Genomic DNA, 14,614 nt, shown 5'->3' with positions numbered 1-14,614 from the left:
GGGTATACGTATGACCGGGCTACTGATGTCTGGATCACAGTATACTGGGCCAGCAGCTACCCTGTAACTGCAAGACAAAATCAATCGGCGCTGAACAAATTAAAATTGCATACAATTTGTACTAAAATACTGCGGCTAGAATACTATAGGTCAAAATACCAAATCCCATAATAGAAATTAAAGAAAACTCCACAAAATGATACTAACAGAAATATTTAAAAGTTATTTTAAACGAAATATAGGATAGGTAAGATTAGCGTCAAGAGTCCACAAGTGCAGAGTGTCTTCATTCAGCAAGAATAAAGATGATGTGATCCCCCTCCACCAATGGATAAGATGGACTCTAACCTTAAGCAATGGACCCCTGACAAATCAGACAGGTCAAAAAAGCATATCCCCACCAGGGGTTAATCACAGGCATCAGCATTCAGACAGGGGTGCTCCGAGAGTTGATCCTTCTCATATCTCATATATCAGCATAATTCCACATGAAAGCATAAGAGGACAATATCTAGTGCTCTCCGTTTTGACCTGTCTGATTTGTCAGGGGTCCATTGGTGGAGGGGATCACATCATCATCTTTATTCTTGCTGAATGAAGACACTCTGCACTTGTGGACTCTTGAAGCTTATCTTACCTAACCTATATTTCGTTTAAAATAACTTTTAAATATTTCTGTTAGTATCATTTTGTGGAGTTTTCTTTATCTGCGCTGTACTGTTGTTTTTTTAATTACCCTGTAACTGCGCAGGAGTAGGTCTGTGATGGAATGTCTCCCAGCACTTCAGGACTGGTAAGTACGGCTCTCCCTGCTTCGGTGGGGTGAGCAGCTGGGCATTCCCTGGGAGGTTGATTCTGGGGCCACCTCACCTCCTTCTCTTCTCTCCCACATCCCTATCTCCCCTCCTCCCCCCCCCCTCCAGGGGGGGGGGGGGTGGCTGCATGTGCTGGTGTGTGTGTGTTTGGGGGGTTTGCTGGGTCTCTCACATGTAGGGGGCTCTGTGCGGCTAGCGTTGGTCCTGGTCCCGGTCTGGGAGGTCCCAAAAGTTGTCTGTGGGTTTGCTCTGGCTGTAGGCAGGCAACACTGTTCTGTGTGTGTGTGTGTGTGTGTGTGTGTGTTTTTTTTTTTTTCTTCCTGTCACTGCATGGCGCTGTCCGTTGGCCATTTTGGCTGTGTGCAAAGCGGGTTCCCCTTGTGAGCCTCAGCAGCCATTTTCTATAGGATTTTCCTATTAGTTGCATTGGCGGACATTTTTTTTGAAGCCTGAGTGCTCTATTCACCGCATTTCTCTTGTGACAGCTTTACATGTGTTCTCACATGCTGCTTCCTGTGTCCACTGTGTATACAGGACGCTCTGCAGAGCGTTTCACCGCTATTCTATACAGCTGCTGCCGACACAGTTTCCTTACTCTGCAACTGATTAACCTCTTAGGGACTTCAGGCACGGCTAGTAACCTGAACAGAACGCCCCAGGGCGGTGAGTCTGGCGCTAGGTACCCCTACCCCCCCCCCCCCCCCCCCCACACAGCAGCAGCAGGAGGGTGGGACCTTCACTGTCCTAAGTCCCCTTGCAGGTGGCAGACAGGGTAGGGTCAGCATGGCTTAAGAAACTGGTGTTTCTTCCCCTGAAATCCAGGCTATTGCAACCGGGTCACCTGTGGATAGCGCTGTGCCCATGGACACCCTGACGGCGGTCCTTAACTCCTTTGTTGCTAAAATAGAGGCGGTGCGTGGGGAGAGCTCTGATGCAGACTCGGGCCCTGCTGCAGCTGGTGACCCCTGCTCTGACCTATCAGACGAGGCTGACCAGGACCATTCGGACAGTGAGGATGATTCCCCGTCCGGGTCCGGGCCTCCCCTGTCTGCGTGGAACTAGCAGACCAACTAGTGCAAGGCCTTAAGTATGTTTGTGATGCGGCCCCGGATACTCTTCCTCTGTTATCCAGGGCTTCAGTGTCAGCTGTGGTGCTGAGGAGCCTGGTTTGGCTTAAATGCTGGTCTTCTGATCAGGCATCCAAAAAAGCCCTGACGGATCTTCCCTTCCTTGACGACCGGCTCTTTGGAGCTTCGTTGGATGACATTATTAAAAATGCCACGGGTGGTAAGAGTACACTACTCCCACATGCCAGGAAGGCTAAGGAGCCACGCCGCAGGCAAGGGCACTCCTTTTCCACTCACAAGCGGCTTTTTCATCCGCCCGGTGCTTCGACAAAACGTTCCCAGCCACGGACGGTCAAAAAACGTTCCTGGAACCGCAAGCCTGCGAACAAAAGTGCTACTGCATGAAGGGGTCGCCTTCGGGAGTTTGCAGCCCGGGGGACTTCCTGGTTATCCAACCAATTGGTCTGCGACCTGATTTCCACAGGCTACAAGATACTTTCTCTCTTGGCCGCCGAACAGATTCTTCCCCTCCAGCATACCCATTTCGCCGGGAGGCCCTACTAGGGGCAGTAAGGGACTTGTTGAATCAGGGAGTGATTGTACCAGTTCCGGAATCGGAAAGCTTCCAGGGGTTCTAATCAAATCTGTGGTTCCCAAGAAGGAAGGGGTACGTCCAATCTTGGACTTAAAAGCCCTCAATCACTTTGTAAAAGTGCAGAGGTTCAGAATGGAATCGGTTCGCTCAGTAGTCGCTGCACTCCATCAAGGGGACTCCCTGGCGTCTTTGGACATCCAGGATGCGTACCTCCACATACCCATATGCCTTCGGCATCAAAAGTTTCTGCGTTTGGCAGTCAGGGAAGCCCATTACCAGTTTGTGGCTCTTCCCTTTGGCCTGGAATCAGCTCCCCACCCCCCCCCCCCCCCCTCGAGTCTTTACCATAGTACTGGCTCCAGTATTGGCGTTGCTGCGACAACACGGGATCGCGATCGCTGGTTACCTAGACTATCTCCACCTGAGAGCATCTTCTGCCTCAGAATTAGAGGAGGATGAGGCGATCACCATGCAGACTCTGCGAGAATCTGGGTGGCTGTTAAACCTAAAAAAGTCGGTGGTTGTGCCGACCCAGTGTCTGGAGTACCTAGGTTTACTATTGGACTCCAGGGAAGCAAGAGTTTTCCTCCCCTCAGACAAGTTGCAGACTCTCAGATCGGCAGTCAAACTCCTGATGAACCGCAAGTGGTTGTCGCTCCGCTTTCGCATGCGAGTGCTGGGGCTCATGGTAGCCTCCTTCGAGGCAGTACCTTATGCCCAGTTCCACACGAGTCCTGCAGAAAGATTTTGACAAATTGGGACAAATCTCCATTGTCCCTGGATCGACAGGTCCAGGTGAGCCAGCCAGTCAGGGACTCTCTGATCTGGTGGTTGAGGTCCCCCGGTGATTCAGTCCGGAAAATCGTTCCTTTCCCTGAAATGGACGGTGATCACTACGGACGCCAGTCTTTCAGGCTGGGGTGGAGTGATGGGGATTCAGTCCGCTCAGGGCCTCTGGTCGATGGACGAATCCAGGTTGCCTATCTATCTGCTCGCATTGAGGGCGATCAGGCTGTGCCTCCACACGTGGTCGACGTGTCTTCAAGGCTGTCTGACCAGGATACAGTCAGACAATGCCACGGCTGTGGTGTACATAAATCACCAAGGGGGAACAAGAAGCTCAGCCGCTGCTCGGGAGGTCGCTCACATACTTAGGTGGGCAGAGCGACACGTTCCGGCTCTGTCAGCCATTTACATCCCGGGGGTGGAAAATTGGCAGGCGGACTATCTGAGTCAGATGCTGGACCCAGGAGAATGGGCATTGCATCCAGAGATATTCATTCTGCTGTGCCTGAAATGGGGCATGCCAGATGTGGATCTATTGGCCTCCCATCTCAATCGGAAGGTGCCGAGATTCGTGTCCAGGACAAGAGATCCGTGGGCAGACGCGTCAGATGCGCTGGTGGCTCCGTTAGATCAGTACCAGCTGATCTACGCCTTTCCTCCACTAAAACTGTTGCCCCCGTCTGCTTCGCAGAGTGGAAGCCAAGGGGATCCCAGTTATCCTGGTTGCCCCAGCGGCCCTAGTACGCAGACCTGGCGCGTCTGGTGGCAGACACTCCTTGGCGACTGCCGATGCGAGAGGACCTCCTATCACAAGGTCCAATCTTTCACCCTGCTTTACCATCGCTGGCTTTAACGACATGGCTATTGAGAGCCGGGTGCTGAGGAACCGGGGTCTGTCAGACTCGCTGATTCCAACTATGCTGAGGGCGCGGAAATCTTCACGGAAGATATACCATCGTATCTGGAAGGCGTACATCTCCATGTGTGAGGAGAAAGGGTGGCATCTGCGCTCCTTTTTCTATATCCAGGATCCTGCTGTTTCTTCAGCAAGGAGTAGACCAAAAATTGGCGTTGAGCACCATTAAGGTGTACTTGTCTGGCCACGGCTCCCTTTCAGACGTCGGACTCACTGTTTGGTTCGGTGGCTGGTCCAAAGAAGGGTATGGCGGTCTCGTCGGCCACCATTTCCAGCTGGATCAGACAGATTGTAGTCCAAGCCTACGCCTTTAAGGGGCAGGTGCCCCCCTTTCCAGTCACGGCCCACTCTACAAGAGCTATCGGAACGTCTTGGGCCTTCCGACACCAAGCGTCTGTCGCTCAGGTGTGTAAGGCCGCGACCTGGTCGTCTGTCCATACGTTTACCAAGTTCTACAAGGTAGACATCGGTGCATCGGCTGATGCCTGTTTTGGCAGCAAAGGCGGCCATGTGGTTGCAATTGAGATTTTTTTTCCTGTTTTTTCGATAAAAACGCAGTACTGTTTGTTTATGCACTGTTGCATTACTTCCGCAAAAAGGTTGCGGTGGTGGGGATCTCTCCTGTTGAGAATGCCCGGTTATGGCGGTGTGTTTTTATGTACACAACTACGCTGTTGTGGTGTGTGTATATATGTGTGTGTGTGTGTATATATATATATATATATATATATATATATATTTTTTTTTGTGGGTTTAGTTTCACTAGTTCCCACTTGCCATGGTGGATAAAGTTTTAATTCAGTTTTTTCCCACCCCTCGTTTGGCACTGCTTTGGGACGTCCCATTTAGTTACAGAGAGGAGCTGTGTCGGAGAAAATAGGAAAATAGGATTTTTGTACTCGCCGTAAAATCCTTTTCTCTGTAATTCACTGACCGACACAGCACCCACCCCTCCTTTTCTCTACGTTATACTGCTGGTTGACGTACTGAGTTCTGCCTGCGATCAGGGAGGGCTGTTGGCACAGGGTCCGCCCCCTGGGGCGGGACTAAAGTTCTGTGTATTGTGTTACAATTTTTGTCTAGTTCTCTTAATGGCAGGCTAACAAACCCATTTAGTTACAGAGAGGAGCTGTGTCGGTTGGTGAATTGGAGAAATGATTTTACGGCGAGTACAAAAATCCTATTACTCAAGGTGTTGTCACAATGCAGACATGCTCTGATGTTTCTCTAAAGGTTAAAAAGAAGAAAAAAATTAATAAAAGCTCCATGTCATTATTGTGTTTCTAGATTGTGCGGGATGAGGGTGGATACGAGCTGATCTGCCGAGAGAGAAGGTGGTCACGTGTGGCACAGCAAATGGCTTATCCCTCAGGAAAGAACATTGGCTCCCTTCTAAGATCCCATTACGAACGCATCATATACCCTTTCCACATGTACCAGTCTGGAGCAAACATGGCGGTAAGAGAAGACCCCCCCCCCCCCCTTTTGTAGCAGTTGAAGGATGCATTAATACCCCTGTGTTGTATTCATCCCACTTGCTTGATTCTGTCTTAGGACTGCGGGGAACGGCCACGTTATGACAACGAAGAGAAGGATAAGGAGTACAAACCTCACAGTATTCCCTTACGCCAGTCTGTGCAGCCTTCCAAAACCACCAGCTATGGGCGACGCGCCAAGCGCCTCACTCAAGAGGTAAGAGCCACCCCGCTGGTTCCTCATCATTCGATGTTCCCTTCACATCATGGCTGTCATTACTCGGGGCATCCCCTTGCCATGGTTATTGCTCGGGGCGTCCCCTTGCAGTGGTTATTGCAATAGCTTGTGAAGGAACCTGGCCTTTGGGGGTGATCTGACTTTTCTCACACTTTTTGTTTTCATGTTCTTGTCATTTCATGCAGGATCCTGACAGCTCAGATCCTGCCTCTCAAAGCTCCTCTCAGCCCCCCGAAACATCACCACCCTGGGTATACTTTTTTTTTTATTTTTTTTTATTTTTTTATTTTAGTTTTTTTTTCGTTTTTGTTGTGTAGTTTATTTTATTTATTTTTTTTCCATTCTTATACCAAAATCTGCTGTGACTTGTTTTCCATCCTTACAAAGTATGTTTGCTCTTTTCTGTGCATTGCGACTTTCTATTAGATAATGCTGCATGGCAGCCTCTCTGTAGTGTCACTTCTTCTTCCTGGGTTTGTATTTAACATCTTTTTGCACTTCATGTAGTGATTTTTTCTTTTGCTGGCTCTTATTGGTTCTTTCTTTTCTTCCATATTTTCACAAATAATTCTGCATTTCCAAATACCAGCCCTCAAGAACCAACATATTTAGCAATGATCTAGCCTTTCCCAGCTGCGTTGTGTTCAGAGATGAGCTGTGCAGGTATGTTGGGGATAATTTAATGATTGGCTCCCCTGCAGATTGTGTAAGTTTGCCCAAATGAAGGCTCTATAATATTTATCGTGTGTGTGTGTGTATGTATGTATGTATGTATGTATATATGTATGTATGTCTGTGTGTATGTGTGTGTGTGTGTGTGTGTGTGTGTGTATATTTTTTCGCTCGCGCAGAATATCAACCAAAAAGACACAAATGTTATAAATGGAGTTGCAGTTCAGTGAGTAAAATTATTTAATCCCCCACCAACAATAATTCTGCCCCCTCACAGACTGGCTACAGTAGGTGCTCATGTGGTACACAGATTAGTCCTGTCAATTCTGGAAGGTGTGCCTAACGACAACTCGTTATGTGTATAAAGGACACCTGTCCACAGAATGTTTCTTCCATTCAAACCTCACCATCATGGGCAAGACCAAAGAGCTGTCAGAGGACATCGGGGACAAGATTGTAAGACCTGCACAAGGCTTGGAATGGGCTACAAGACCATCAGCAAGAAGCTTGGTGAGAAGGAGACATCTGTTGGAGCAATTATTCGCAAATGGAAGAAATACAAAATGACCATCAATGACCCTCGGTCTGGAGCTCCATGCAAGGTTTTGGCCTCATGGGGTGAGGGCGGTCATGAGAAAAGTGAGGGATCACCCCAGAACTACACGGGAGGAGATTTGTGAATGTTCTCAAGGCAGTTGGGACCACGGTCGCCAAACAAACCATTGGTAACACAATACGCCGCCATGGACTGAAATCCTGCAGCGCCCACAAGATCCCCCTCCTCATGTACAGGAACATCTGAAGTTTGCTAGTGAACATCTAAATGATTCAGAGAAGGTTTGGGAGAAAGTGCTGTGGTCAGATGAGACCAAAATTGAGCTTTGGGATTAACTTAACTCTCCATGTTTGGAGAAAGAAAAACTCTGCCTATGACCCTAAGAACACCATCATTACAGTCACACACGGAGGTGGAAACATGATGCTTTGGGGATGTTTCTCTGCTAAGGTTACAGGCCGACTTTGCAGCATTGAGGGCCCAGGGGACAGGGCCTTGTATTATGAAATCTTGGATGAGAACCTTGATGGGTCTTCCAACATAATGACCCAAAACACACCACCAAGGCAACAAAGGAGTGGGTCAATAAGAAGCACATTAAGGTCATAGAGTTGCCTAGCCAGTCTCCAAACCTTTTATGGAGGGAGCTGAAACTTCGAGTTGCCAAGAGACAGCCAAGAAACCTTAAGGATTTAGAGGATATCTGTAAAGAAGAGTGAACCAAAATCCCTCCTGAGATGTGTGCAAACCTGGTCACCAACTATAAGAAACGGCTGACCTCTGTGCTTGCCAACAAGTGTTTCTCCACCAACTGCCAAGTCATGTTTTGCTTGGGGATCAAATACTTTTATTTAAAACATTTGTATCATGTGTTTTTTCTGGATTTTTTGGTTGATATTTGGTCGCTATCCTATAAAATACACCTATGATAACCATGATAGACCCTTAATTTCTTTGTAAGTTTGCAAACTTGCACAATCTGCAGGGGATCAAATCATTATTTGCCCCACTCTATGGCTCAGTGTACACTTGCAGAAACTTTCTGACAGGCATTTATGGCATATGAGATGTACAATTTTTTTTTTTTTTTTATAGATTTTTTTTTTTTGTTTTCTGTCTTAAAGCGGAGGTCCACCCTAAAATGGACCTCCGCTCATCGGAATCCCCCCCCCCTCCGGCGCCACAATCGGCACCTTTCAGGGGGGAGGGGGGGTGCAGTTACCTGGATAATCCAGGTAACTGCACCCACTTCCGGGCTAGCTCTCTGCGGAACGAGCGTAGGTTACGCCCCCGTTCCGCAAGCGCCCACCCCCTTCAGCAAGTGCCCCGCTGCCTGCTGGGAAACACACAGCTCCCAGAGGCAGCGGGGACCGTCCGGATTGCGCCGCGCGGCTCGCGCATGCGCAGTAGGGAACCGGGAAATGAAGCCGAAAGGCTCCATTTCCTGATTCCCATACCCAAGATGGCGGCGGGACCCGGCAGCCGAGCGAGCGATCGGCTTCGGGTGCCGACATCGCGGGCGCGCTGGACAGGTAAGTGTCACTATTTAAAAGTCAGCAGCTGCAGTATTTGTAGCTGCTGGCTTTTAAAAAAAAAAAAAAAAAACGCGGAGTCCCGGTGGACTCCCGCTTTAACACCTGCCTAACGCCCAACTCCAGTCAAAAATATTTTTTTTTTTGCATGCAGTGTGGGCACAGGCCCAGTACGCTGCACTTCTTTTCTTATTTATTTATTTTTATTTTAACGGCCCCTTTTTGTTCACGGTATGAGGACAGCAGATATATACTTGCCTGACCCGCTGATCCTCCCTGCACAAGACCGGTCTGACACTCCAGCAGTCTTGAAAAATGGACTGTTCCTGATGTCGGCACACTCAGATCCCACTCCTGGACTGTGGGGGTGCATCGTTTTCCAGAGGATCTCCACAGTTAAAGGGGTTGTAAAGGTTACTTATTATAACAAACATGTAATACTTGCCTCCACTGTGCACCTTTTTGCACAGATTGGCCCCAATCCTCTTCTGGGGTCCCTCGGCTGTCTTGGCTCCTCCCCAGCATCAGCTAACCCCCGTTCTGGGAAGCTTTCTCCCAAGGGGGTTAGCTTGCAGGCACGCTCCCGTTATGCAGTCAGCGTTATCACTCAGCCCCCGGCGCAATCATCCAATGAATGAAATGAGAAGCCAGCACGTTCACGATGTAGGACTTTCGAGGGCTCAGGTAAGTAAACGGGGGGGGCGGGCTGCTAATCGTCGGATGTTTCACCTTAATGCATTAGGGTGAAAAATAAGAAACCAAGTACCTTTACAACCCCTTAAATGTTCCTTTAGGCCAGGAGGAGGCAACCTGGGGGCCCTCCAGCTTGTTGCAGAACTACAAGTTCCATCATGCCTCTGGGAGTAATTGTTACTGCCAGCCTTGCAATGCCTCATGGGAAATTGTAGTTCTATAAAAGCCTACCTCTGCTGTCTACCTCTGCTTTACGCCAAGCTGGCTCAAGCCAGCTATTACAAGAACAGGCGCTCACGCTGGGCTCTGTATCCCCTGTATGTAGCCTCAGCTATACAGTATACAGCGCTTTGTTCTTGCAGTGGGATGAGAACTTGCATCTCCTAGAACAAAATAAGTCGGACTGAGCACTGCTCAGCCATTCGCATCAAGCTTTGTATTTTATGATTACAAAGCTTCCTCTGATTAGCTAGAGGCCGAGATCATGTTATCCGCCTGCCTCCTCAGCCAATCAGAGGGAGCTTTGTATTTGTTCATAGAATACAAAGCTTCCTGTGAATGGCTGAGCAGTGCTCACCCTGTCTCTATTTTTTGTTGCAGGAGTGAGATGGCAAAGTCCTTGTACCACTGTTGGAACCCAGCACAACACGGCAACAAGGTACAAAGCAATTTAAAAAAATAGGTAGAATCTTTTAAATCATTTGAGACATAAAAGGGGAATCCAATGCACGGCAAGGTTCATGGTTTTGGCCCCTTCCTGGGCCTTAGTCCTAACAGATTGCAGCACACAACAGCTGGAAAAGAAAACGGCTTGTACAGAAGGCGGGGGTTAGACGGGAATTAACCTCTTAACAACTGGCCACCACATGTATACTGCGGCAGAGCAGCCACTCTGTGCAAAATCTCCTAAACCTGTACGTGATTTGCATGCTGGGTAAGGGAGCGTGCCACTCCAGCTGTGCTGCGATTCCCCTGCTGGCTGCTTATTGGTTGTCGGAACCCCGCCGATCAGTTTCGAAGATAAAGCTAACGCCATGGAGACAGTAGAGAGGGATTACCGGAGGTGCAGATCCAGGTCCCACCTGAGGTTTAACCCCTGTCTGCAGCCTAACAATCATCTACCAGCCCTCCCTCTCAAGCTGCCTCTGATTGTCCAATCGCCTTCCCTCAGACTTTACAAGTAGTGCGTTCTATGCTATGACATCTAAATGTACTAACATTACCTCCCACAGTCCCCCAAAAATGCTCTGTATTGGATTTCCCTTTTTATGTCTTTGATGGATTTCAAATAAAGATTCTACGGATTTATTAATTGCATTGAGCCTTGTTGCTGGTCCTTTTATCTATTTCACATACAGGCAGGGCTTTTTTTTTTTCCTTTCAGCGTTACCCCTTGTCTCCGCTCCCTACCCACCTCCCAGGCACCGTAACTCTGTTCACTCCACATGCTCGCTAAAAGCTGAAGTAAACCCATCCATAAAACAGTTTAGTTTCCAGCACGTGCCAGAAATGTAACGCGCTCCCATTGGTTGTGCTCTCAACCAAACTGTCAACCCATCCAGTGGCTGGTGTCATAACTGATTACATGTGCAGCATCATGGCGGCTGTAGATTAAACGGAGGCAAAGATGGCCGCTTCCTGGGGGGGGGGGGGGGGGGGGGGGGCGGTTACTTCCACTTTAAAAAAAAAAAAAAAAAAAGCCCTGCATACAAGTAATATATAGCGTGCCCAGCAAGTGTACCTGTTAGTGCAGGAAATTGTTTGGGCCAGCTTGGCCTGAATGAAGCATTTAAAGTGGGGATATGCAATTAGCTCCAGCTGCTGCAAAACTACAAGTCCCATCATGCCTCTGCCTCTGTGTGTGTGTGTGTGTGTGTGTGTGTGTGTCTGGCTTGTGGCTGTCAGTCTTGCTATGCCTCATGGGACTTGTAGTTCCGCAACAGCTGGAAGGTCTGCTAGCTGCATATCCCTGATTTAAAGGGACAAACGTGGCGATCAGCTGAAAAAAAAAAAAACGAAACCTGTTTACAGAAAAAAAAAAAAAAAAACTGTTAAAAAAAATAACCCAGACGCTTAGTGGTCCCTGAGGACTGGTTTGGGATATTATATATATATATATATATATATATATATATATATATATATATATAAATATATATATATATATATATATATATATATATATATATATATATATATATATATATATATATATATATATAATTTTTTTTTTTTTTTCTTTGTGTGTTATGCCTCCTCACTTCACTCTTTTTACTGTCCTTCAAGCCTGAACCGACAGAAGAGGACATAGAGAAGAACCCAGAGCTGAAGAAACTTCAGATCTATGGTGCGGGCCCGAAAATGATGGGGCTTGGTCTGATGGCAAAAGACAAAAACCTGCGCAAGAAAGGTAAGAATAGGAGATTTTTTTTATTTTTTATTATGGAACCTGAATTTCAAAATGCACAAAAAATAAAAACACACCCATTGGGTGATGACCACAATCTGTTTCAGAAGGAGAGCTTCCGGAATGCCCACCGACGCTGGTGGTGAAGGAAGAGGTTGGAGAGCCTGAAGAGAGCAAACTGTACATAAAGCGCGAGAGGTCTCTGAGTCCAGAGCCCTGCACTAAGATGACCATGCGACTGCGTAGGAGTACCAGCAGTGCCCAGTTTGTAAGTCGCGTAAGGCACTTTACTCTTACATAAAACCGGAGAGTTCAAAATCTGGTGCGGCTGTTCATGGTAGCCAATCAGCTTCTAACTTCAGCTTGTTTAACGGTGTTCGTTTTTTTTTTTTTTTTTTTTTGTCCCAGATTTCTGTTTAGTTCCTCAGTTTATTGATTAAAATGCCATTTTAGTTTGTTGTATTTTAGTCATGTGAATTGATTAGTCATAATTTAGTAGACGAAATGAACACTGTTTGTTCAATTAAGCTTTGGCAAAAAAAAAATAAACTAGAAGCTGATTTCTATGCAGAGCTGCACCAGATTTTGCACTTTCTCTCCTGCTTTTAGTAACTCGACCACTAAATGTCCTATTATCACTAGTAGTACCAGGCTTTTCTTGGTGATTGCTGAAATGTGACATTAGAATCTTTAAGATTTATTATTTTTTTTTTTTCTCTTTTTGCCGGTTTTAGGTGGATTCCTACGTCTGCCGCATCTGTGCCCGCGGGGATGACGATGAGAAGTTATTACTGTGCGATGGCTGTGATGACAACTACCACACGTTCTGCTTGCTACCCCCACTTCCTGAACCCCCAAAAGGCCTTTGGCATTGTCCCAAATGTGTTATGGCAGTAAGTAACATTTTTTGTGTGGGCGGGGCAGTTCACACTGGTTTTGGAGCAGTTGTTGGTGTGCAGGCAGCAGTTTTGGCTTTTGGTCTATGCGCAGGGGAGGCAACCTGGCGGCCCTCCAGCAGTTGCGGAACTACAAGTCCCATCATGTCTCTGGGAGTCATTGTAACTGCCAGCCTTGCAGTGCCTCATGGGAAATGTAGTTCCACAACAGCTGGAGTGCCCCAGGAAAACATGAGACGTAGCCTAAAGGTCACCTTCCTAGCTGTATAAATGACTACAATATATATCAGCCTTTAAAGTGGTTGTAAACCCTCTGGGACCACTTTTACCTACAGGTAAGCCTAGATTAAGGCTTACCTGTAGGTGCAACAAATCTCCCAAACCTACACGGTTTAGGAGATATTTGCAAAAGACTGGCACCAATGTCTACGCACGCATCATGCCGTTAGTGGCGGCTCCCGTGCGCATGCGCAGGAGTGACGTCATTGCGGCTCTGGCCAGTCACAGCGTCGGAGCCGCGATACCCGCAATTCACTCTGGGATAGATGGCGGCAATGGAGGAGAAGAACGAGGGTCGCTTCGGGGCTTCCATGTCAGGTAAGTTATTCATAATGAGCTAATATTCTCTGCATACTAGCTCATTATGCCTTTGCCTTACAGGGTGTGTTTTTTATTTATTATTTTCCCCTGCCTTTACTTCCTCTTTAATGTCCCTATTTACCAAGCTAAACAATCCATGGTTCTGTGATCTGTGGAGGGTGACCTATGTAGCTTTAAAACGTGTCATGCTGCGGGATGACGTCCGTAATACATTTAATGCTCCCCCTTTTTTTTTTTTTTTTTCTTGGCTATATTTTGAATCGAACGTTTTTGAAATTCTGGTACTTTTTTTTTTTGATCACCTGATTTTAAAGTTGGAATTCCCCTGTAAGATTCCCTAATCATTCATTGCCTGTGTTTGCATTTTTTTATTACCTGCAGGAATGTAAACGTCCTCCTGAAGCCTTTGGGTTCGAACAGGCGACCCGGGAATACACCCTGCAGAGTTTTGGCGAGATGGCGGATTCTTTTAAGGCAGATTATTTCAATATGCCAGTTCATGTGAGTGTCCGTACTTGTGTTATTGGCTGCCATTTAAGGTGCTCCTTTTTTGCTTTGACATATATATATATATATATATATATATTGTGTGTGTTAATATAAATAAACATTTACTGATGAGCTATATATATATATATATATATATATTAAAAAAAAAAAAAGCTATTGATCGTTTTGTCACTCTCACTTTCTTTTTCTTTTTTTTTTTTTTTTTTTTTTTTTTGCCATTTCAGTCACATGCAGTTTTTTGAGGCCGGACATATTTTGATATCCATTTACTTGACAGCTTACCCCCCACCTTTTTTATTTATTTCTAAATGTATTTAAATATTTTTTTGGTCTGCAGATGGTTCCTACAGAGCTGGTGGAGAAGGAGTTTTGGCGTCTGGTGAACAGTATAGAGGAGGATGTTACAGTGCAGTACGGAGCGGACATTCACTCCAAGGAGTTTGGCAGTGGCTTCCCTATGCTGGATGGGAAAACAGAGCTGACTCCGGAGGAGAAGGTAACTGATACACCCCCACGCTTAAATCTCTCCACATTTTCCTTTTGGATTTTATATGGCTCATTCCACTCACTTGCCCTGCCTTTTTTATTTTATTTTTTGCTCCTCAGACATATGCCACCAGTGGCTGGAACCTGAATGTGATGCCCGTGCTTGAGCATTCTGTGCTGTGTCACATCAATGCAGACATTTCTGGCATGAAGGTGCCCTGGCTGTATGTGGGCATGGTGTTCTCAGCTTTTTGTTGGCACATCGAAGATCACTGGAGCTATTCCATCAACTATCTTCATTGGTTAGTATTTTGAGTTTAGAATATTTGTTCAAAGACTGTTGTGTGTGTGTTTGTTTTTTTTTTTGTTT

General features: G+C 46.7%; 1 protein-coding gene across 1 annotated transcript in view; it reads left to right on the top strand.

Moving 5' to 3' along the window:
- Positions 1-14,614, top strand: part of KDM5C (lysine demethylase 5C) — a 49,224-nt gene that overhangs the window by 16,449 nt on the left and 18,161 nt on the right. The window contains exons 4-12 of the mRNA XM_077451055.1: positions 5,467-5,637; positions 5,734-5,871; positions 6,078-6,143; positions 11,632-11,755; positions 11,860-12,020; positions 12,487-12,645; positions 13,630-13,749; positions 14,096-14,254; positions 14,365-14,546. Coding sequence (XP_077307181.1) covers positions 5,467-5,637; positions 5,734-5,871; positions 6,078-6,143; positions 11,632-11,755; positions 11,860-12,020; positions 12,487-12,645; positions 13,630-13,749; positions 14,096-14,254; positions 14,365-14,546 — 1,280 coding nt within the window. The remainder of the gene's footprint in view (positions 1-5,466; positions 5,638-5,733; positions 5,872-6,077; positions 6,144-11,631; positions 11,756-11,859; positions 12,021-12,486; positions 12,646-13,629; positions 13,750-14,095; positions 14,255-14,364; positions 14,547-14,614) is intronic.

The sequence above is a fragment of the Lithobates pipiens genome, unplaced genomic scaffold (assembly GCF_037356315.1).
Source record: "Lithobates pipiens isolate NorthernLeopardFrog02 unplaced genomic scaffold, aLitPip1_a1.2 Scaffold_23, whole genome shotgun sequence".
Taxonomy (NCBI): Eukaryota; Metazoa; Chordata; class Amphibia; order Anura; family Ranidae; genus Lithobates; species Lithobates pipiens.
This window is presented reverse-complemented; position numbering and strand designations above follow the sequence as displayed.